General features: G+C 30.1%; 1 protein-coding gene and 1 long non-coding RNA gene across 4 annotated transcripts in view; one reads left to right on the top strand and one right to left on the bottom strand.

Moving 5' to 3' along the window:
• Nucleotides 1–24,473, bottom strand: part of LOC135925714 (DNA-directed RNA polymerase III subunit RPC5-like) — a 40,546-nt gene extending 16,073 nt beyond the window's left edge. The window contains exons 1-6 of one of the 3 annotated variants that reach the window (XM_065461174.1): nucleotides 24,398–24,473; nucleotides 24,306–24,356; nucleotides 24,176–24,253; nucleotides 24,011–24,132; nucleotides 23,902–23,972; nucleotides 1,077–1,163 (exon numbers count right to left, since the gene is read on the bottom strand). In XM_065461174.1, the coding sequence (XP_065317246.1) occupies nucleotides 1,077–1,163; nucleotides 23,902–23,972; nucleotides 24,011–24,132; nucleotides 24,176–24,253; nucleotides 24,306–24,356; nucleotides 24,398–24,445 (457 nt within the window). In that variant the 5' untranslated portion in view covers nucleotides 24,446–24,473. The remainder of the gene's footprint in view (nucleotides 1–1,076; nucleotides 1,164–23,901; nucleotides 23,973–24,010; nucleotides 24,133–24,175; nucleotides 24,254–24,305; nucleotides 24,357–24,397) is intronic. The other 2 variants (XM_065461173.1, XM_065461172.1) reach the window with 2 other exon arrangements.
• LOC135927254 (uncharacterized) lies at nucleotides 19,536–19,999 on the top strand. The gene is made up of 3 exons (XR_010572016.1): nucleotides 19,536–19,586; nucleotides 19,635–19,830; nucleotides 19,873–19,999. It is a non-coding gene; the product is annotated as an uncharacterized LOC135927254 (long non-coding RNA).
• Nucleotides 24,474–25,009: the final 536 nt, after the last annotated feature.

Genomic DNA, 25,009 nt, shown 5'->3' on the forward strand with positions numbered 1-25,009 from the left:
TCCAAAACGGCTTAGCCGAGTTAGTTAAAAATTTAGCATAGGCTAAGGCACTTAATTAATCGTCCATCAGCGTTAAGTAATAAATATAAATAAAATAATTATATAAAGATAATTTTAATAAATATAAATAAATAATAATTATGGTTATACTTATCTTACATGAAACCGATGGACGATTAGGAGCTCCTTGATGAGCCTAATTATGTTTAGCCAATTTTTCGGCTATGCCTAATTAGTTTTACCGATTTTAAGGCTAAGCCTAATTAGGCTTAGGCAAAATAACCGATTACGTAACACTAGTAATAGGTGTAATAACTTTGACATCATTCACTATTAAATAGTTTTCAATTTCACTTCCAAATATGAAGTAAGATTGTATGATATCGATTGTAATTATATTTAAACCTTCGAACGCTGCACTGCTCTGAAAAATTTATTATTGATTATACTTTCTTTAATCATTAATAAAATTTAAAATAGATTTTTTCTAAAACAAAATTAAGGTGTCTATGCATAGCCAATATGAAAATCGGCAGCCGTCAGCCTGATTTTAGTCCATAGGCGGCGATAAATATTTTACAATTTTGTTTTCTATAGCTTAAAAATAAGATATTGCAAGTAAAAAAAATTTATATTTGATTTTCAAGTCAGGATGGGATAATAGGAATACTTTTGTGTAAGTAGGCCAATATTTTTATTTGTTGGGGGTTTGTAGGTCAGATAAGTTTTTCATCCCACATGCAGGATCAAAATTTTTTCTCCTGCAGGTTTCTAAATCTAATACGGATTAATTCATGAATGCTGGGAAAATAAATTATATTATTCCAAAACCATTATAAAAAAGTTTGAAAATCAAATTTTAAAATTCAATGTTATTTTTGGACATGTTAATATTTTTAAATTTAAAATAGCTTATTTATTTGTTTTCATTAATTCGAAAGTTTATTAATTAAATTTTTGCCTAAAAAGTAAATAAAGTTTATCAGATTTTATAAATAAGAATTCATTCCATAAATATGTTGTTGATTAAATTTATATATTTCTCATATTATTATTATAATAAAATTATGAAATACTTGGATCCTTTCTATTCGATTTATCAAGGTAATTGAAAACAGGCCTCATTTGCAACAAGTGACGAATGGGAATCAAATATAATACACCTAGTTTTAAAAAAAATATTTATTATCATAATAGGTATACTTATTAAAGGTCTGCAATGGGCAGGTTCTTAACACGCCAGCCTATCTTAATGGGCGATATTTGTTCATACCGAGCGGATGGGTTTGAAATTTTTTAACCAAATGAGTGGCGAGTTTAAAAATTATTTTTAAGCTAATAAAAATTTCTTTCTGCACATTTCCTACCCCCCTCTCTCTCAAAAATGTATATAATATATCACTATAAAGAATATTTTAAAGAGAAATAAGTAAAAGTTAATAATTTTTTAACTAATAGCTACAATCCAAATTTTTTATATATAAGTATTTTTATAAAAAAGTGAAAACAAAAAATAGTCAAAGGTCAACAATAGGAGGATCTAAAGACCCCCAATTGGGAAAACCCACAACCCAATAGTGCTTTTGAGCCCCCCCCCAACCAATTCCTGGCTATGATTTTAATACAGTATGCCGAAATGCCATAATTCAGAAAATGTTAAATATTCCAAGGTTAATAAGATAATAAGCTATTTAAATAATATTAATATCTTTTATAATATAAACATCCAATAACCCTTTGAGGGGCACAATGCAGTTTTGAAACTACAATTTAGTAATCATATTTCTGCTACAAGTACAAACTATTTCATCTAAAACCACCAAAATACCAAACTAAATATATTTTTCTATTTATTACAAAATTATATAATATAATATTTGAAACAGGAGTTAATTATATATGACAATTATTATTTTTAAATTATGTTAAAATTTTCAAAAGATAAGATTTTATATTTAAGGCTATAAAATTATTAATTCTGATGACTAAAAATATTTAATAAGATGAAAGTGAAATCAATGAAACATTTCCCATTTATTTAATCATTTTTTTAAAATTGTGGTGGAATCCATGATATCACCTTTTTGAAAAATTTAAATTATACTGTAATTATATCCGAAACCTGCAATCTTTTAGTGGCCCAAGCTCGACTTAAAAATAATTTTCCTGTCCGAGCCCAACCCGAGCACAAAATTTTGTCCCAGCCCAACCCGATTAAAATTATTTTGAGGTTTGATTTAAATATATAATAAAAAAATATTCATAACTGTTATAGATTAATATTCCATAATATTGGCGAATTCCATACCAAATCGATAACTTTTTGGCCCGACCTTTTTAATTTTGATAAAATTTTGTATGCTGAGAGAATATCATTTAAAAGCATCGAATCCAAAATTTTAGCTTCCTAGTACTCATAGTTCCAGATATCAATGGTCAAAAGTGCCAAAAATGAGCTTTTTTCGAAAAATAAGATTTTTGGAAATTGAGATAAGTTAAAAAATAATGATTTTAAAAATATGAGTTATATAATTTCAGGTGTTTCACTTTCCAAATTTTTTTGAATTTAATATTTTCTTATTCTCTAACCTTATATCTATTCATAAAAAAATTTAAACTTGGGACAGCCATGGGTTTTTTAGTTATTACGATTTAAAAAATCAAAAATAAAAATTTTTTTCAAAAATAGATGGCGCTCCTTTATAAAATAACGTGTTTTGTTTTAATTATTATTTTTAAACTTTTTTCCATTTTTAAACATAAATAATAAGATTTACAAGCATTACTATCAGGAAAAAATATTATATAGATCGTCTTGTAAAATTAGTTTTTATAATAAATGATAAAATTTCCTAAAAAGATAGTTAAGATTCCGATATCTCATACAAGAAAATAATAATTAATTGTTGAAAGATAAAAGCATGTTTTCATGCACCTGCCCATTTTTATTTTACTAATATTTTGATATTAATTATTTTTTATCTTAAAATTATTTATAATGTATAAATATAAATGTGTATTTTAAAGAATCTAAACACTTTAATTATAAAAAGAACCTGCGTAAAGTCATGACGTGGATGACACAATATCCAAACATTGAGGCAGAACAATATTTGTGATAAATGTCGTAAACGGTTATCACAAAAAAATATTGAAAATATAAATTCTATAGTGAATATGTAAATAACAGCACAGCAACATAGATAAAATCAATATAACTTTAACCCATTAATGGTTAAGATTTTTCTAGTGGATAAAAATGCTCAATTATTTCAAATTATATTGATTAATGCTCAAATATGATATTCTAAAAAAATCAGCCGAAAAAAATAATCCTAAATAGAAAATCTAGCCTGGTGCATATCTGCACCGTTAACCATTAAGAAGTTAGAAAAGTATAAATTATGTATAATACTATAAGATCAACAAACAATAGAAATCTTAACTCTTTTTTTTGTAATTTATAATAAAAACGAGAAAATGATTATTATGAAAATCCTTAAAAAATTTAGTATGAAGTGTGATTTGACATGTTTGGCACATATATTTTGAGTATGTATGGCAATATCGGCATCTACGTCTTTTTCCATCTATAATTTTGGATAAATAATTTCCATGAATCACTAGGGTGCTCTGTAATGCAAACTGGCTTGCGTGCCCTGTACTTAAATTTTTTCAACAATTTTTATTGATATTCAAAGGAAGTAGTAACTTCTCCTAAATGCAAGCAATCTCTTCTCATCTCGATTCATGAATTTCCAAATTTTTCACGAATTTACCAAAGCTACATCGATAAGATTGGTGAATATTGGCCACCGCCCTTTTTTCCCCTCTTTTTATTCTATAGTAGATATGGGATTATCACATAGATCAACTCCGCTCATGTGCAGTGATCATATTTGGTTGAGGAATTTTTATTTTAAAAGATATTTACTTGGATTCCAACGAACTATAAATATTTCGTTTAATTTTTCGAACCTATGATCATAATATCCTCTTTCTTTTTTTGCTACAGCAATTATAGATTCAACTGGGCAAAGCTCCATTCTATTATCCCTCACAGTTCCATTTGTAAAATATCCCATTTGTTTTAAGTATGACAAAAGTTTAATTGAGATATAGAAATTATCAAAATATATTTTATGATAATTTGGTTTTGTAAGGCCTAAATTTATAAAATCTAATCATGTATATGTTTTTATTGTCTGTCAAATGAATATTTCAAATTTAGTATGGGACATTGTATTCCGGATTATTGGAATAGAAATATCACTATTATTTGACAATACATTTTTTACAGTGGGAGCGAATGATATCCAGTAAATAATAGAATCTAAATCTCTTAATATCTGGGATGGTTATACATTATTAGACCTATTCATTTGTTTTGCATAAATATTACTTTGATCTACAATTAGGGAATATAAGTCTTCGCCGAAAATTAAAAAATATATCTGATGGATTTTTACCATGCAAATTGTCTTCAAGTTTTATTATATCTTCATTTTCCCCATTGAAAGGGATTGTAGAATATAAGTTATATGTTTTCTCCATTTTAAATGGGGAGAAATTACAGAATAGCTTCTTGTAGCAGATGGTTCTGGAATGTCGTCAACAATTGAATTACGTATCTCCAATTCACCAGCAGTATCTGAAGGTAAAACTCCGTCAATTGTTAAGTCATTTTAGAAACGATTCATTTAAAAATTTTAATTAATTTATTTTATAAAATCTTGATTTTTTAATTAGTCATGAATTATTTTGATAATTTTGATTGAATTGACAAAACAGGTGCATAAGAAAAAAAATGTTCAGCAAGGAAGAGGGTACAAATAATTAAAAATTTTTATGAATAATTTTAATTTTCGAATATTTATGAACCGAATATTTGCGAATAATTTCATGTAATTAGGTCGAGATAAAAAATTATAAAAGAAACATATTATTCGATTCTCAGAAGGCTCAAAAATATTTTCAAAAGACCTTTTTTTGGGTATGAAATTTTTTTTCAAAACTTTAAGGGGGCTCGAGCCACCTCCTTTCCCCTTACCTCCTTAGTAATGGTAATAGTTTTAAGTATAATATAAAAAATTATAATTCATTATGTTAAATTTGATTTGTTAAAATTTTTTTAAATAATTTATACTTCTAGATGGTTAACGGTGCATATATGCACCGTTTAAATTTTAATTATTTAAAATTTCAAAAATGATTGATAAATATTGATATATCTATAAAAAAAATATAGACACTAGTTTTCATCGAAATATTTTCATAATATGCTCGTGAGATCACCTAGAAGACTTTGCATTTTAGACCTCATAAATTCGCCATGTTTAAGGGCTTCTTAGGGACATAAAAAAAAATTTTCATATTTTTCTTTTAGTTTTGAGGTAAAATGTCTAAACTATATAAAAATCTTTTTTATTATTTTTTAAAATAAAAACTACTATGTTTAAAAATGATATATAGGAGGTGGTGTATATATGCTCCGTTCAGTAATGGGTTTGGAATATCTCCTATTAAAAAAAAACTAACCGAAAAAAAATTATTCAAAAAAAAGGTAACGAAAATATCAAAAGCTATTTAAGATATAATAATTAACGATCCAGAATCGGATACAAAAGATAATAATGATATACACAATATCATGAAATTACAATATCCTAATTTATCTAAAAATAAAAAATATCAAATGCTGACCATTCTGCCTCCTTTGGAGCGCAAGTAAAATAAAAACGACATTCAACGCTACATATCATTTGGCATATAATTCCAAAATCATTTTAGAAGAAAAGGGGATTCTTTCAACCAAATCGAAAGCCTGCAAAATATCTCATTCAAAAAACAGTTGATATTGTTAAAATTGCAGTGATAAAGTTAGTAGGGTATTACCATGAAAAAAAGATTGCATATCTATCATTGAAAAGGGGGAACGAGTGAACGCTCAAAAAGGTTAGTTCTTAATAATTTGAAAGAATTATATAATCATTTTAAGGCGAGTAATTCAAAGTTAACAATTGGATTTTTGAAATTTGTTAGCTTAAGACCAAAAAATTGTATATTAGCAGGGGCTAGCGGAACACATAGTGTAAGCATTTGTAGCATACACCAAAAGATTAAACTTATGATTTTAAGCTGTGAATTAGCAACATTGACTAAAAATGGTGAGGTTTATATAACAACTTATAGAGATGTATAGGTAGAATGATTTACAATCTCCCGTTACCCACATGTTATTTTGGTGACTGCAACGAATGTGGCTCGGCACTCTGAAAAGAACGCATTGCAAAATTATTTATAAAATAGGATATCTTGTTATGTTTAAACAGTGGGTTTCGGTAGATAGAACAACTCTGGAGACTACTCAATCGTCAGACGAATTTATTAATTATTTTTTCGATAAAATGAATATTCTCATACGCCATTCATTTATTTGTAAACAACAAAGTTCATTTCACAATATCCTTAAAAATAGTTTAGAAAATAATCATTAAGTGACTTTTCAAAAAATTATTCCTTTATTGTCCAAGACGAAGTTCAGGGTTATCATTGGACAACTTCGCAAGTTACGTTGCATCCATTCTCAATTTATTATAAAATAAGAGATCAAATAAACAATCTAAGTTTTGTGGTAATATCGGAATCCTTAATTCATAATCCTGTTTCATTCCATTTATTCCAATCTTTGATTCATTTTTTAAAAAATAAATTCTCCACACTAGAAAAAATTCACTACTTTTCTGATGGTTCAGCAGCGCAATATAAAAATAGGAAAAACCTCATCAATGTTTGCTACCATGAAATCGATTTTGGTGTTTAAGCGTGTAATATTTGGACCGATGGGTCCCCCAGTCTGAATGGGGAAAATACAGTCCTGATCGGGGGTCCGGGATGGTCGATGACGGAATCCAGGGGGCCGGGTTTTATCGATTTAGTCCTGGAATCACTTGGATAACGTAGTTAAAATAATATTTTCAAAGTTTATTCAAATAAGTGAAATTACAACAAAAAAAGAAATTCAATTTGAAACGCACGAAAAATCGTTAATGAATTAATGGTGTTTTTCTTTCCACCTTTATAATTTTTAAAACAAAAGGGAAAAAAAAGTTGTTATTTAATCGCGATATATTCATTCATGAAACTGGTAAGAACCAGTTTCAAATGCAATATAAAAATAAGGTATAATATATTAATTTCATAACAAAATAAAGGAAGATGGGAAAACAAAAGAAACAAAAAAAAAATAAGGGGGGGGATAGAACATAACAAAGCAGAATGGCATTTTTTTCCTACGGCACATGGTAGAAGTGCCTTCAACGGCATAGGCAGCACAGTAAGACGCTTAGTTGCCAAGGCAAGCTTACAAAGACCTTATACTGATCAAATAATTACACCTTTACAATTTTATAAATATGCGGAAGAGTATATAAAAGGTATAAATGTTTCTTATGCCACTATACCTGAGTATGAGGAGAGATAAGGCTAAGTGAGAGATTTAGTAAATCTATCTCAATACCCGGGACATAAAAAATTCATGCAGTGTTTCCGATTGGCTTAACTAAACTCAACACTAAACTATATTCTAATTCGCAGACATTTATTGTGGAGAATATAGTATATCCACGTGAGGATCTGTTAATCGATGAAATTAGAGGATATGTAACATGTGCATATGAAAACGATTGGTGGTTAAGATTTGTACAAGAAGTGTAATTAGAGATGAATTAAAAATTAATTTTGTTCACCCTAAAGGACCAGAAAATTCTTTTGCGGCACAAGATATCCTTTTCATATTAAAAAATAATTATTTAACAATAGTTAGCCCATCAACGGCTACTGGACGTACATATAATATATCGCAAAATCAAATTATCATGGCGTCAAAAATTAATGAAAAACCGAAAATAGGTAATATCTTTCATGAATTTTAATTTATCTATTATATCTTCAAAATTTATAAAATATTTAAAAATTTTTATAAAAAAAATGTTTATAACCGGAGCTAAATAATCTCATTTCCTGATATTAATGCTGGAAAATCTTATTATTTATGTTTAAAAGTGAAAAAAAATTTAAAAAAATAATATAACAAAACACGTTATTTTATAAAAGAGCGCCATCTATTTTTAAAAACAATATTTATTTTTTGATTTTTTAAATCGTAATAATTAAAAAACCCATGGCTGTCCTAAGTTTAAATTTTTTTTATGAATAGATATAAGGTTAGAGAATAAGAAAATATTAAATTTAAAAAAATTTGGAAAGCGAAACACCTGGAATTTTTATGTTTAAAATTTATAACGTAAATAAAAACCGTAAAATATTATTTCAAAAAAATCCTTAATATTTAATAAAAGGCCTTTAATAAAGTTACAAACTGACATATAACTTATATTTTTAAAATCAATATTTTTTAACTTATCTCAATTTCAAAAAATCGTATTTTTCGAAAAAAGGTCATTTTTGGCACTTTGATATTTCAGGAACTATGAGTACTAGGAGAAAATTTTGGATTCGATGCTTTCTAATGATATTCTCTCAGTATGCAAATTTTATCGAAATTACAAGGGTCGGGCCGAAAAGTTATCGATTTGGTATGGTATTACCCGCTAAGAGTATAATATAATAAATATTTTATATAACTTGATAGAATCTGATGTGTAAGGTTTTAACTAGTCCAAAATATAAATTTAAGAAATCGTTAATCTGGAAATTATCTCTCTAAATACTACCTTCAGTCTCATCATGGCTGGGGAGTGGCAAGTCTTTTGGCAACTAACGGAGGTTTAAAAGGTTACCTCTGGTCTGGGACTAGAATAAGATCACCGTCTCCTCAACAGGGTGTTAAAACCACCTAAAGTGGTTGATGTCAGGAAGGGTATCGGATTGTAAAAACCTAGCTCCAAAATTTCCTAATGATTACAGCAAAGCAGGGATGTAAACCCTTCGACAAAAAAAAGGGTCCAGTTCCGGGTACAGGAATAAAATTTTAAAATGACCCGGGTCCAAGGAACATAAGAATAATGACTCAAAATAAGATTTTTTTTCATTCATTTATTATTATACATACATTAGTGATCTGCAGGGCCTAATTTTTCAAGCTCGACCCGGCCCGAATTTTTTTAAAAAAAATTTACAGGCCCGGCTAGAATTTATTTAAATATAAAATTTAATTTTTATAATTACTCAAAATAAATGATATATGTTATATGGCGTCTAATTTCTATAAATAAAATCTAATATTTAATTTTACATTAAAAATTCAACATAAAATTAATAAATTTAGATATATTAAAAAATATTTCCTAAGCCCGACACGACCCGGCCCGAATTTTTATAAAAAAATTAGGCCCGGCCCAGCCCGAACCCGATTTATTTTTAAAAAATAGGCCCGAGCCCGGCCCGAACACTTTTGCAGATCTCTAATATACATATTCATAATTTACAAATGTAATTTATATTTTAAATGTTTTATTCAATCGCGCATTTATAATATCTTCTAAAATATCATCCTTGAGATTTCCACGTAAATTAGACAATATATATTTCAAAATGAAAATTCACGTTCTACCCTTACCTAAAATAGATAGTTATCTTTATAAAATGTGTCGCCGGTACAGCTATGAAGATTCTAGATAAGATATATAATTCTGGTAGATAAGATATATAATTCTGGATATATTGAAGAATTTTCTTCCAGAATTTTAAAATATTTGTATCCTTATTTATTCTCTTAACTTCTGAGAACTTTTCTATTAAAGATACAATAGGCATTTTTTGATCCTCCTTTCTATCTGATAATTTGATTTTTTTTTTCTATCTAAAAGTAAAATTTCAAGATCATCAATGTTGCTATCATAATTATTATTATCACTACAAGCAGTAGGTATTGTGTATCTTCCTATATAGTGTAAATAATGGAGTTTTGCATGTGCCATAAATCCTTAAGATAGTCTTTAGCCATTTGTTTTGGCTCAATACCAAAACTTGATATCGAGGGTCTAAATATATAGAAGCGTATACAATACTATTTTGCAAATATTGTTGCTCTCAAATTTTCATGTTTTCTAATATTTCGCATAAAAAGGACTGTAAATTTTTCTAAATCTAATCGGCATCTAATCCATATGCCGTAAAAATCAAATAAACATAATTGTTCTGATTGTAATCTTAATATCGTTATTTTTAAAGGAACTAATACACTAGTAAGGTCCTTTATTTGGCACCAATCATCTTTCGACAAAATGATTCACATGCTCCTTTAATAAAATCATTACAGAAATCTTTCAAACTTAATCGTTCTAGCATCATACAAATTAAGGACAAGCGTGTTGTGCATTATCATTTAAATTAAAATATTATTACTTGTACTACAAAATAATTCACTTTCAAAATAATCAACGTATTTCTATAATATAGCATATTAATAATTTTACATAATAAATTATTACCTACACTAGAAAATAATTTATAATATCAATCTCTAAATAAAATGTAAATCCAGGAAAATTGAAAGAAAAACGGGAAGATAAAATAAATGATTCCACAAAAAAAGGTAATAAAATTTATATTATATTTTAAAAATATAATTTTATTTTTTTAAAATATTGATGACACCTAGAACCCTTGGACCCTCTGCTTTTAAAAACACTCCGAGTCCGGGTTTGGGTACAGCCAAAATACGAGGATTTAGGGTTCACATCCCTGCAGCAAAGCATGGGCGGGGTACAGTCCCAAGTATCCCGTGGGCCTCCTCATCCACCTACGACAAAAAGAAGTATGGGAAACCTGGTGGAACCATGATTCGTGAAAATGAAACATATGACGGTCATAAACGACCTGATAATAAGTGGAGAAACCAGTTCAGGGGATGGAGTAAAAGTTGCATGTTGGGAACATGACGGGAAGAGTGAGAAGTGATCGATGCACTGCATAGAAGGCGCATAGATCCAGATGGAAAGGTAATAGCGCTAGAATGATTGGCAGGACTAGTGAAAAGTATAATTTTTCTAGCAAGGAAGTAATGATGGTAAGCCTGGGGTTGGTGTATTGGTTGCAGAGAAATTGATGGATAAAGTAATTGAAAGGAGAAGATTAGATAACCAGATAATAATCAAGATGATGTTTGGTAGAAAGCTATGCAATATTATTTTAGCATATGTTCTTCAGATTGGAAGAAGTGAAGAAGAGAAAGATACATTTTGGAAAAGTCTATTGGAGGTGACATCAAAACTGACAAATGAAGAGGGAATTAACCTGGCTGGTGTTGAGGGATTGTGTGGAGGATTTAGTTATGGGATGAGAAATCTGGAAGGGGAGAGAATTTTGTATTTTAGTGATGCTATGGATATGATTGTTTGTAATAGAATGTTTAAGAAAGAATCAGAGAAGCTGGTGACTTACAAGTCGGGTAGTGCTAAAAGTGCGGTGGAATATTGGTGAGGAAATGTGATAGAAACATAGTAAAAAATGTCAAAGTGATACCGGGAGAAGAATGTATTCATCAATTTAGACTAGTTATACGAGATCTCACTTTTAAAGGTGCCAGGATGTCTAAAAGAAAGTTGTGCAAGGCTGAAGATTTGAAAATTGAAGGTGAGTACTAGACGTCAATTCAATATGACATTGGCGATAAGAGAGGCGGAGGTGGCACTGACATCTGTGATAAATGACAAGTGGGACCATGAAGAAAGCTTGGGTGAGACAGCTGAGGAAGTATGTGGATGGACAAAAGGGCCACCTAGACAAAAGGAGACATGGTGGTAAAATCCGAAGGCAGCGAAAGCTGTAGACGAGAAACGGAAGTGTTTCAAAGAATGGTATAATAGTAAAGAAAATAGTGATAACGATATTTACAAGGTGGCGAAAAGAAATGCCAATAAATTAATAGCGAAAGCGCAAGAAGAACAAAGGCAGGAGTTTGTTAAAGAAATGGAATGCACCGAAGGAATGGGAGATATGGTCAGTGGTCAAAGCAGATGGCAAAAAAGAGGCAGGATGGGGTAGGTGTTAAATGTTTGGAAATATGGAAGGAAAAATGATGATTGATAGTAGTTGTATTAAAAACACCTGGAAGATCTACATGGAAGGACTTTTGAACGAATAGAATGATTGGGATAATAATATTAGTTGTGCAAGGTTCAGGGTGTAAATTTGTCAAGGACGAAATTAAGAGAGCATTGAAAAAGATAAAAAAAGATAAGGCAGCGGGTTTAACAAAAGTGATATTAGAATATTTGATGGTTCTGATGATTTAGAAAATTAAATGTAAATGAATTTAACCAATCTAACTGTCACAGAAGGAACTATTCCTGAGGATTGGAGAAGTATAATTATTCCAGTTAAGGGAAAAGGTGATTTTTAGATTGCGGGTCTTATAGAGTCATTAAACTCTTGGAACATGCAGTGAAAGTATTGAGAGGGTGTTAAAGAAGCGGATAAGGGAAAAAATGAAAGTTAATTAAATGCAGTTTGGCTTTACAACAGGGAAAGGCACAACAGATGCAATCTCTGTGGTGAGACAAATACAGGAGAAATATCTTGCAAAGGAAAAGAAACTGTATTATGCGTCTGTTGATTTGGAGAAGGCATTTGACAGAGTGCCGTGCAAGGTTGCTAGATGGCCCATGAGAAAATCTGGCGTGGAAGACTGGTTGGTTATGGCAGTGATGGCAATGTTGTAGGAGCACAAACTGTCATACGGATATGAAGAGAGTGAAGGATCCATGATGAGTCCGTTACTATTTATCTTAGTAATGGATGTGGTGGCTAGAGAGATGCGTGATAGATTTCCTTGAGAGCGATTATATGCAGATAACTTTGTATTAATGGCAAACAGTGAGGAAGAATTGACGGATAAATTAGTAAATGGAAGATGGCTATGGAAGCAAAGGACCTGAAAATGAATGTAGTAAAGACAAAGGTGATGATTGGTGGGAAAATCTGAAGACGGAGGAATCCAGCAACAGGCCGTGTGGTGTATGTGGGTAAGGAGTTGCTAAAAATTTAATTCAATAACCAGGTGCCAGAAATGGGTGCATAAAAGATGTAGCGGGATAAAAGGAAGTATGATGTTAGCAAGAATGACCTCTAGTTGTAAAACGTGCATAAAAGGGGTACATAATACTGATAACGTAGAAAATGGTGGTTTGGATAATGGCAATTAATTAACTCTGGGAAAAGTGGAAAAGTTTTGCTATTTGGGTGATATGCTAAACACAGACGATGGCATAGATTATATGTTGTTGCAATGGCCAGACAAGTATGGAAGAAGTATTGTTGCAAACGGTTCATTTTGAGCCGATTTTTAAAAGCGTCTAACTCAATATCTTAGCTAAAAAAATAATGCCTAAGGATAGAGATTTTAGATGTCTCGACCTTTGTTCCATCTATGAGCAAAATCATCAGGTTTGAGTAATATTTTTCTGGATAAAATATTGAGTTAGCCATTTTTAAAAATCGGCTCAAATAGAGCCGTTTAACAACACTAGGAAGAAGTTCAGAGAGATGTTGTCATTCTAATAGATATGTACCAATATTTCACCTATTTTAAAATATTGGTTATCGGCAAATATTATAAAATTTTCCGATCCGATCAAATACAAAATGGCGTTTTTAACAAAAATAAAATATTATAAAATTTAAAAAAAAAGTAATATCTAAAAACCATTTATTTTTATAAATAAAATCGAAATCCATTTTTAAGTTTAATTTTTTTAATAGTAATAATTAGTTAATAAACATTCTGCCATATTGTTATATTTTTTGCATTCTGTTTATAAAAGTGTGCAATAATCTCTTAGAATCTGTTTTTAGTGAAGCTAGTGATATGGTCCCCATCACCGCAGACTGACCTCTGATTGGAAATTTTGGTATTTTTAAAAAGAAATCTTAGATATATTAATTTAAATATTTATTTCAAATTTTATAATATATTTGCTTATTATGTAAATAGATTAATGTTATTACTTATTACATAAATAAGTAATTTTTTAATAAAAATATAATATATTCTTTTAGAATTGCAAATGAATTGAATATAAACTAAACTGATCATTATAATATATTTAAATGACATGTTATGGTATAGTTAAATTATAGATTTTATACTAATAAAAAGTATATTAAAAATTAAAACCATTGGTAACTTTACAGAATACAAAATTAGATAAGATATCGGATCGGTAATCGGCCGGTATCAATTTAATATCAGATCAGCCTCCAAAAAGTGGTATCGGTACACCCCTATATTCTAACAAATAAAAAAGTCTCTCTGAAGTTAAAGGAGAAAGTTCATGTAATCTGTGTGAAGAGTTGTATAGTTTATGCAGAGAAACATGGGCAATGAAAGTGGTACATGAAGCCAAATTGGAAAGAACAGAGATGAGGGAAGTGTGGGGTATCTCTAAGAGAGAAAGAAACTACCAAGGAGGAGAAAGAATTAGAAATGATTGGAGTGGTTGCGAAAAAAGACTAAGATGGTTTGGGCATGTGGAACGTAAGACAAAAGATAACTGGCTAAAGGGATGAACCTTGAGGGAAGTAGGAGGAGAAATAAAGAAAGGCCCAAGATGACGTGGATAAGTGATAGCAGCGGATATGAGAAAGATAAATTTTAGAAATACTGATGCTCAGGACCATCAAAAATGGAAAAGAAAAATCAGAGGGAAAACTGTCAAATCTGGGTAAACTGAAAATTGCCATTAAACGGAGAAGTTAATTTGGAAATTATGTAAATGAATGAATGACATGTGTAAGATTATGTTATATATGTTCAAGTAATATCTAAAAAGAAATAGCTCATTAGCAATTATATTACCTGAGATCCTTTTTTTTTCTCTTTAGCTTTCACCTTTTCTGGTGGTAAGCTCCTTCAATATCTCTCTCCACTTTATGTTATTCATACTATCTCTTTTATCTAATTTATATTTCTTCATATTGGTTCTAACTTTATGGCCCAATTGAAGTTTTGGCCTTCCTCTTTTATGTTTGCCCATCACTTCCAAACTCAACCTTATTTCCTATGTAGTTCATAGGCCTTCTCATTGTGTGCTCATACCACCTAAGTCTGTTTACCATTATCTTAGTCTTGATGGGCACTACTTTTAAACTTCCTAGTTTTCTTGTACTTCGCACCTTATCCTTTCTTGTTACCCCAGCAATCATCCTCAGCATTCTAATCTCCATAGTTTATAGACTTCTCTCGTCTGATTCTTTGGTTAGCCATGTTTCCGAACTATATAGAATAGTTGGTTGTACTATGGAACTGTAAATTTTTCCCTTCAATTTGTGTGGGATTCTTTTGTCAAAGAGCACTCCAGATAAAGATCTCCACTTTAACCACCCTTGATTAATTTAACTCTTTATCTCTTTCTCTATTGTGCCGTTTGTTTATATAGTGGAGCCCAAATATTTGCTTTTTCAATTGTCGATATCTGCCATTCATTTATATCAATGCTCTCTTTTTAATCTCCTCCTATCACCATATACTCCGTCTTTTCTGTATTTACTTTTAGTCCATGCTTTTCTAGGATATTTATCCAACTCACTAATCTTTCTTTCATTTCATCCTTGGATTCGGCAAGTATCACAATATCATCTCCAAATATCATATTCCACGGGACTGTTTATGGTATAGACTGTGCTAATACATCTATTACTGTTTTGAAGAGAAGTGGGCGGAGAGCCGACCCTTGATGAACTCCCTCGGCTATTGTGAAGCCTGCTGAAGTACCAGTTGTTATACGGACCATTGTTGTATGGCCCATATACATATATATCCTATATTATTCTTATATATTTTTTTCAGGAACCTTTTTGTGGCGTAGCGCCCACCAGATAAGTTTTCTTGGGATTCTATCAAAAAGACTATGAGAGCTTTTTGTTCTTTTCCCTGTATTTTTCACTCAATTGCCTAATTGCATGGGTTGCATCAGTTGTTGATCTTCCAGGCATAAAGCCAAACTGAGTCTCTCCTATTTCGATTATGTCTCTTAACCTTTTTTCTATTATTTTTTTGTAGAGTTTAAGATAGTGTGACATTAGTTTTATGCCACTGTAATTTTGACAATTGTGTGGATCCCCTTTATTTTTGAAAATAGGAACTAGATAGCTCTGCTTCCATTTTTGAGGAATCTCTTCATTTCCCAGTATTTTATTGTAAAGATTTGTGAGGAGATGTATTCCATCATCTCTTAGTGCTTTAAGGCTTTCTATTGGAATATCATCTGGACCCCTATCTTTGTTGTTTTTCATATGCTTGAGGCATGTGATTATTTCTTGTTCTGTTATTGGTTGTATAAGGTTTTGACATGGGGAGTGTTCATCTAGATGTAGTATGTGGGGATTAAAGTTGAGAAGCTCCTGAAAATATTCCTTCCATCTATTCATTATTTCTTTTTCCTTTATTATCAATTTCCCATCTTTATTTTTGATTACTTTTGGAGCTCCGTTTATATCCCTAGAATTTTTTTCTCTCTGTTTGGCTAATCTGTATATTTTATTTTGCTTTTCTTTAATATAGTTCTTCATACATGTCATCGTATGCCCTAGTAGCCACCGCCTTTGTACTCTTAGATTTTTTGTAATTTGTCTTGTCATCTGGGTTTTTGGATTTGTACCATATTTTATATAGGGCTTTTTTCTCCTGTATAGTGGTTTGTACTTCTACATTCCACCACCATAGTTCTTTGTATGATTTGTTGTCTCCCCTTGTCAAGCCTAGTGTCGATTTGGCAGTGTCTATTAATCTGGATGAAAGGTCTGTCCACATTTTTTCACTGACTTGTGAGGAATCTATTGTTTCAATGTTTGCTTTAATTGCAAAGGCATCTCTCATTGATTTTAATCTACCCCATTTGATGCATAGTTCAAGTTTTATCTTGTTTTGAGTGGATTTATCTGTGATGTGTAAATCCATGACTAGTAGTTTGTGTTGTGTGGCAATATCTTCTCCTGGGATGACTTTGCAGTTTATTACATCTTTTAATCTTCTGCAAGAGATAAGCATGTAATCTATATGGGTTTTCCTTGTACCTTCTGTAATAAATTAATAAATGATTATTTATGTATATTGTATATTAAAAACAGAATCGAACATTCGAAAAATAATAAATAAAAATTTGATTACAAAAATAAATTGAAATATAAATCAGTGGTCGTATTGTTTATAATTAGTAGTTGGTATTACTACAAATGGCGACGATAAATGGAGAAAATAATTCCTTAAATGGAGATAATAATTCCTTAAATGGAGAAAATAATTCCTTAAATGGAGATTCAAAAAAAATAGCCGATTTATCTACGATTAAATTTGATAAATTCGAGTTGGATACTTCTATCCACAGATATTTTTCTCAATGGGAAGCCAGTTTTCGGTTAAAAAACGTAAGCCCATCTGAATGTCAATATAAAGATATATTTTTAACATTTTTTGGCAATAAGAATATTGAGTTGGTGGACCGTTTTTGTTATCCTGATTCGATCGAAACTTTATCTTTTAAGGAAATTAAGTCAATATGTTTTAAACTAATTAAACCGACGTCAACAGCTTTTGCTTCTAGATTTGATTTCGTTAGATTACGGAGAACAACTGAAACCATAACTGAATTTGCAGATAAAATTAGAACAATTGGCAAGCGTTGTCATTATCTTAATGATATTGACGAGCGTTTACGTGATCAGTTTATGGTTGGCATGGAAATACCGGGATTGGAAAGAGATCTTAGAGCTCTATATCCCGACGGTCTTGATAGAGATAATAATGTACTGACTTTTCAATTTATTCTTGATCTGGCATTAGCTTCTGAGCGAGCAGATAAAGAAATGGCAAATAAAAATATGCCAGTTGTTAATAAGATAAATGTTAATAACAAAAGAAATGATAATGATAATAATTATAAACATCCAATAAAAACGACGACTACAATTGATAAAGGCTATAATAAAGTCAAGTATAATAATACATTTGATAAAGAGAATAATAAATACAAATATAATAATGATAAAGATTATAATAAACTTAAATGTTATAAATGTGGTTTTATTCATAACGGAGAAGTGAGATGTCCAGCTACAAATGCGGCATGTAATAAATGTAAAAAAATTGGTCATTTTGCAGTTTGCTGTAAATCAAAGAATTTAAATTATATAAGAGTGTCATCAAGTGATTCTATTCATAATATTTGGAAGATTCAACAAAATCGAGAGAATCGAGCAAAACTAACTGCAGAGATAAATGGGTTAGATGTTGAATTTGATTTTGACACTGGTGCACAAGCGTCATTGATAGGAATTGATATATGGACAAGTATTGGGCGACCAAAAATTAGGCCAACCAGTCCATTGACTGCATATGGTGATCATCCGTTAGACGTTAAGGGCGAGACCCAAGTCAATGTTAGAATTGGATCACAGACAAGGACTCTACCAGTGGTAATAATGAATACAACTGGGGTGCCTCTTTTCGGATTACCATGGATTATAGCATTCAATTTAGAAATGCCTCGTCAGGTTATGATTAAACAAGTACGCAATTTGGTCAACAATATTGAAAAAGAAAAATGTTGCATAACACTAGATTCTAGAATTCGAGATTTGATTAATAAACATCAAGAAATTTTTGATGATAAGATGGGACATATACGTGATTTTGCAGTGCGAATACATTTAAAGGATACCGCTGTACCAAGATCGTTTCCAGCCCATAGGGTACCATTTCCACTTCGCAAAGCAATTGAAATGGAATTAGACCGATTAGTAGCTGCAGGAATTATTGAAAAGATTGATTCGACTATAACCAGGGTACAGTGGTCAACGCCAACCGTAAATGTGCGCAAGAGTAATGGCGATATTCGAATTTGTGCTGATTTCAAAGTTACACTCAATCCGTGTTTATTATATGACCATCATGTTATTCCTACCTTAGACGATTTATTAGAGAAAATCCAAGGTGGTGATAAATTTACCGTGATAGATCTGAAAGATGCGTATTTACAGATGGAAGTAGAATTGGAATCCCAGGAACTACTAACGATAGTGACTCATAAGGGCTATTTCCGTTACCGACGATTGCCATTTGGATTGGCAAGTGCACCAACTATATTTCAAAGATATATGGATGAGTTACTAAAAGATTGCCAAATGACTGGTGTCTATTTAGCAGAGTTGTTAAAGTATCTAGATACAAGTATCTAGATACTGTATCTAGATATAAAAATGTAGTATCTGTATCTGTATCAAGATAGATTTTTTAGAAAGGTATCTGTATCTGTATCTAGATATTTTTTTAGAGGTATCTGTATCTGTTTTTAGATACTTTTTAAGATACATTTTATATACCCCTTTTTTTATTATAAATAAAAATATTTGACTGTAAAATTTATTTTATTTCATATGAGCTTATGAAATAAATAAATATATATATATTATATATTAATATTTATTAATACTATAATAAAGAATTATATATACATAAAATATTAAAACTTATATATAAAAAATATATATAAATATTCATTAATTTAAATATTATGTCCGAGTTTATCAATAAACCATACAAATTTTAATATTACAATATGGAAATGGTAAATTTTATTTTATAACTAAATTTTTAAGTTTATATATTTATTTAGATCTATATCGATGAAGAAGAGGAAGCAACAAGTTCTATTGCTTTACCATGGCCAAATTGAGCATATTTTAAAATAATATCTCAAAACAAAGAAAACAATTAATTCTCTGATGGTAAAAGGTTTGCCGTGTCTACCTAAAAATACAAAAATATCCGTCAGTATGACTTCAACGTGCAATATCGTGAAGCACATAAGGGTATAGATATTATATATTTAAAATTCTAATTAAAATTTTAAGAGAAAATATCCAACCTTGTTAACAAAAATAAAAAAGGGGAAGGAAAATAAAATACTAAAGAAAATATTGGCAAGGCTCATCCTCCAATAATATTTTTGCTAAAAGACCTTTGACTTTAACTCAAGGCACTATAGATGATTTAATTATTGCTTTTATTATAGATGGCATGCAGCCATTATAAAAGAAAACAATTGATACAAAGATTAGCTGGTGAATTATCAAAGTCATCAACTCACTGCAAGCAAATAACCTGCCAAAAAAAACAAATAATTTAATTTCAGATTTTTTTCAGTACCCTACAGCAGATATAATTTCTAATAATGATTTAAATTTTGATAATCAACAAATTTTAAATAACTTTTTCAAAAATAAATGTAGAGATTTTAGCATTTTTAAAGAACTGATATAAAATTGTTATTTATTAAATATAACACTACAATTCCTTCAAGCGCCCCTGTGGAAAGACTATTTAGTGTTGCTAAAAATGTCTTCACAGATAAACGAGGATGCCTAAATGATCAAAATTTTGAAAATATTTTATTACTGAAATCTAATAATTATTTAATCATATATTTTCATATATTATATTAAAATTATAATTTTAGTTATATTCTGATAAATGTTATATCGCGTCAATAAATTTTTAGCTCATTTCATGAATTTTCACAATATAATATTAATTTAGGTTTATGCAAACCTATAAGAGCATAAAAAAATGTATCTGTATACAGATACATTTAAAAATTGTATCTGTATCTTGATAACTTTTTAGACGCTGTATCTGTATCTGTATCTAGATAACTTTTGAGACTTTGTATCTGTATCTGTATCTAGATCCATTTAAAAAGTATCTTTTAACAACTCTGCTATTTAGATGACGTAATTATTTCTGGTCGAAATGATGAGGAGCACTTAAATAATTTGCGAATAGTGTTAGACAGATTACATGCAGCAGGTCTTAAGGCGAAATTAACAAAAGTGAGATTTTTACAAAAATCGGTTTCATTTTTAGGGGTGATAATTGATAAATTCGGTATACATCCTAACCCGGAAAAGGTGAAGGCTATCCGAAATGCACCAAAACCTAAAAATATACAACAACTTAGATCTTTTCTAGGACTAGTTAATTATCATGAACGTTTTATTCGCAATCTACATTCTAAAGCGGCGCTACTACATAGATTAACGAGCGTGAAAGTACCTTGGCAGTGGTCGAAAGATGAACAAAATTCCTTCGATGAGGTTAAGAAATTATTGTCATCCGAGGAAACGTTAATTCCTTATAACGGGCAGTTGCCTATAATTTTGGAATGCGACGCATCTGATTCAGGATTAGGGGCTGTGCTGTTACATCAATTAGTAGACGGAAGGACAAAACCTATTTCGTTCGCGTCACGTACTTTATTAGAATCAGAGAAACACTACGCTCCGATTGATAAAGAAGCTCGAGCACTTTTATTTGGTATTGAAAAATTTCATTCATTTATTTATGGTAGAAAATTTTTACTTCGAACTGATCATAAACCATTAGAGCGATTATTTGGGGAGAAACGCGATTTACCTAAAATTTCTAATAATCGTTTGACACGTTGGGCCTGGAAGATGGCTTCTTATGATTTTACAATAGAATATAGACCTGGTAATAAAAATGTAATCGCCGACGCATTATCAAGGCTTCCAATATTAGACACGGAAGAGAATCAAGATTCTAAACATGCTTTGGATATTCGAAGTATTAATTTGGATGATATGCAATTGTCAGAAAATATTCTACGAAAAGAGTCGAAGCAAGATTTAATATTAAAAAAAGTAGCCATACATATTCAGCAAAGTTGGCGAAACTTTGATCGTTATAAAGATAAAGAAATAGTTAATTTTTATAATCGACGGGAAGAGCTTTCTGTCGATCGTGATATTATAGAATGGAATGGGAGATTGGTTATTCCTAATAAATTAAGAAATGCAGTGTTAGGAATGATTCACCGGGGACATCCTGGGGAAAATGTAATGAAATCTATTTTTAGATTGTATTGCTGGTGGCCCAGATGTGATGTTGATATAGAAAATTTTATCAAAATATGTTCTGGATGCCAGAAAAATAGACCTAGTATTCAAGAAGTACCTCTATATTCTTGGACTGTTGGAAAGGAACCTTGGGAGCGAATCCATATTGATTTTGCTGGACCAGTAGATTCGCGATACTGGCTAATAGGTGTCGATTCCTATTCCAAATGGTTAGAAGTTGATCTAATGCAAAATACCTCTGCTGATGCTATGATAAAACGACTAAAAAAATGGTTTGCTAGGTTTGGAATACCCAAGTACATTGTGTCAGACAATGGACCACAATTCTTATCTGGGGAATTCCGGTATTGTGATTTAAATAACATACGTCATATACGTTCAGCACCCTATCATCCAAAAACTAACGGATTAGCTGAACGTACAGTACGAACTTTGAAAAATCGGTTTTATGCAACGAGAGATTCAATTAGCGATCCTGAAGAAGCTATGACACAGGTTTTAACAACCTACCGATTGGGAGAGCATAGTTCCACAGGGAGATCTCCTGCTAAAATTATGTTTGGGAGGCAATTGAAAACAAGTCTGGATTGGATCCGACCAAATGCCGAACACGAAATAGTAAGGGCTAATGATAAACAAAGCCTTCATCATGATTTACATTCAAAGGAAAGAGAATTTGAAATCTCACAACCTATATGGTTAAATAATGAAAATACCAATGGTTGGAGAGAGGGAGTAATTAAAGAAAGAATAGGACTTTATTCTTATATTGTTGAATCTTCCGGGAAAACATTACGGAAGCATGCAGATCAGTTAAGAAATCGTTTAGTTATCCCAAATCATGAAAGTTCTTTGGAAGTTACAGAAATGGTTGTGCCAGTGAATGAAGCAAATACAAACACAAATACCACATTACGTTGCTCATCAAGAAACCGTAAACCTACAAAGAGATTTATTGAAGAAATCTAACTTTAAATTGTTTGAAGGAAATGTAATAAATTAATAAATGATTATTTATGTATATTGTATATTAAAAACAGAATCGAACATTCGAAAAATAATAAATAAAAATTTGATATCAAAAATAAATTGAAATATAAATCAGTGGTCGTATTGTTTATAATTAGTAGTTGGTATTACTACACCTTCATATGTTATTAAATAACTGTCCTTTTTCTTATAGTAGGTGTTGGTTAAAACAAGGTTGAAGGCTTGGTCAAATTTCAGTACATGCTTTCCTTCATCATTTCTTTCTCCCAAAACCATCATGATGCCTTTTGTAGCTATCTCTTGCTTTTCCCACAGAGATAATGCGGATTAATAAACAAAAATCTATTTTTTACCTTAAAAAATAAGCTTTAAATTAAAAGCCAAATTATTTTGAATATTAAATCTAATTTTAATAACTTTGTTGATAATTATTGTAGAAAAATTAAATTTTTTTAAATATTGGTTATCAAAATTAATATTTCAAATTTTCAAAATTTTATTTTCTATTATGCTTTTACTATTTTTCTAATAATTTTTTCAATAATTGGCATGGCTAAATAATTATTTAAATATCATGAATAATGTATAAAAGACATATAGAGCTATAAACATTTTAGTAGAATAAAAGGCTTTTCTATTTTTAGGAGTTATCATGCATATTTAAAAAAAATATTTTTTACAAATCCAGGGCAGACTGTGCAATTGGTACCTCTGCAGGTCCCCAAGTAATATAGATAAAAATAAAACTTTTCTAGCAAAAATAAAAAATTATTGGCACTATTTTTCCATACCTCAAAGGCTTAAATAAAATTATTGATTATGAAATATATACATATTTTTATCGAATTATAAAATAAGTATAGTATAGAAGTTTTATTAAATTATAAAATTTCTATTGTTTAGTTTACCATTTGTTAGTTGTGTTTTTGTAGTAAGATTGATGATATAGGATAAAATTATTTTTTGAGGTACAAGTTATTTTTAGACTATCAATTATTTTTTTACAAATATTACCATTTTTGAAAACTCCAACAAAGCAGTTAGACTGTGCCTCTAATAATGTATGTTGAGACTTGTACAATTTTCTATAAAATAATTCATATTATAAAAAATTTTAAATTACTTTTCTAAATATTTGCTGGGTAAAACTTCTTCAATATTTGAGTAATTTTTACCAAAAATTTCCCCTTTCATTTGATCATAATGACTTGAATGAAATGGGTCAAGTCCAACATGAATTTCCAACTTAAAAAATGTTCATATTAAATGTAGAGAAAATAAAATGCACTTCATCTTTCAAATTTGAAAGTCGTGACGATAAAATAGGCTCCTGATTCAAAGTAGTATTTGAAGGTTTGTTGGGGAACTAATTTTTATTTAATAAGAGGTTAACATAGAGATATTATTTTATAATAAACCTGCAAGATAAAAAATAAAACATTAGGATTATTTACCACAACAACATCTATCTATAGGGTACAACATTTATTTATATTAAGAATATTTATACTTCTTTGATAACTTTTATAGCACCTTTAGACATCTTACGAAAATTCATTCATTCATTCATTACCACGCCAGAAATTGCACCGTAGCGTGCATCATGTATTTTCACTAGTATATAGATCCCATACATGATGTCTACCCGTTTTATTATAGTAGACGGTACCACTATGTAGCCAGTTAGAAAAGTGAAGAAGTAAGAAGTACAATAATGGTGATGTATTAGTTCCGTTACCGGCAGAATAGTGTTAAGGAAAAAAAAATAATATCATATAAAAAAATGTACCTGCATCCTTAAGTGGTATTTAGTGAGGCAACAAAAAATAATAACCCTTATATCTTGGTAAGTATTGAGAGTTTATGTTAAGTTTGCATGAAGATTCCTTGTTTGTTGTTCGGTGTGCCAAATATCGTATGTCCTGTAGATCTTGTATGTGCTGTGCCAATGATATTTGGGTTCGTCCGAGTTATTGCGTTATTATTATAACCAGTTTATCTTCTCATTGTCCATTATACAACTTATAGTTTCGTAATTGTTATCGTTATCGTCGCCGATATCGTGTGTCCAGAAAAGAAGGTCGTGGGTTAATAAAAGGAAGTTAAGTTATATTGTTGTTGT

Source organism: Gordionus sp. m RMFG-2023, chromosome 3 (genome assembly GCF_954871325.1).
Source record: "Gordionus sp. m RMFG-2023 chromosome 3, tfGorSpeb1-WG-v2, whole genome shotgun sequence".
NCBI classification, from domain to species: domain Eukaryota; kingdom Metazoa; phylum Nematomorpha; class Gordioida; order Chordodea; family Parachordodidae; genus Gordionus; species Gordionus sp. m RMFG-2023.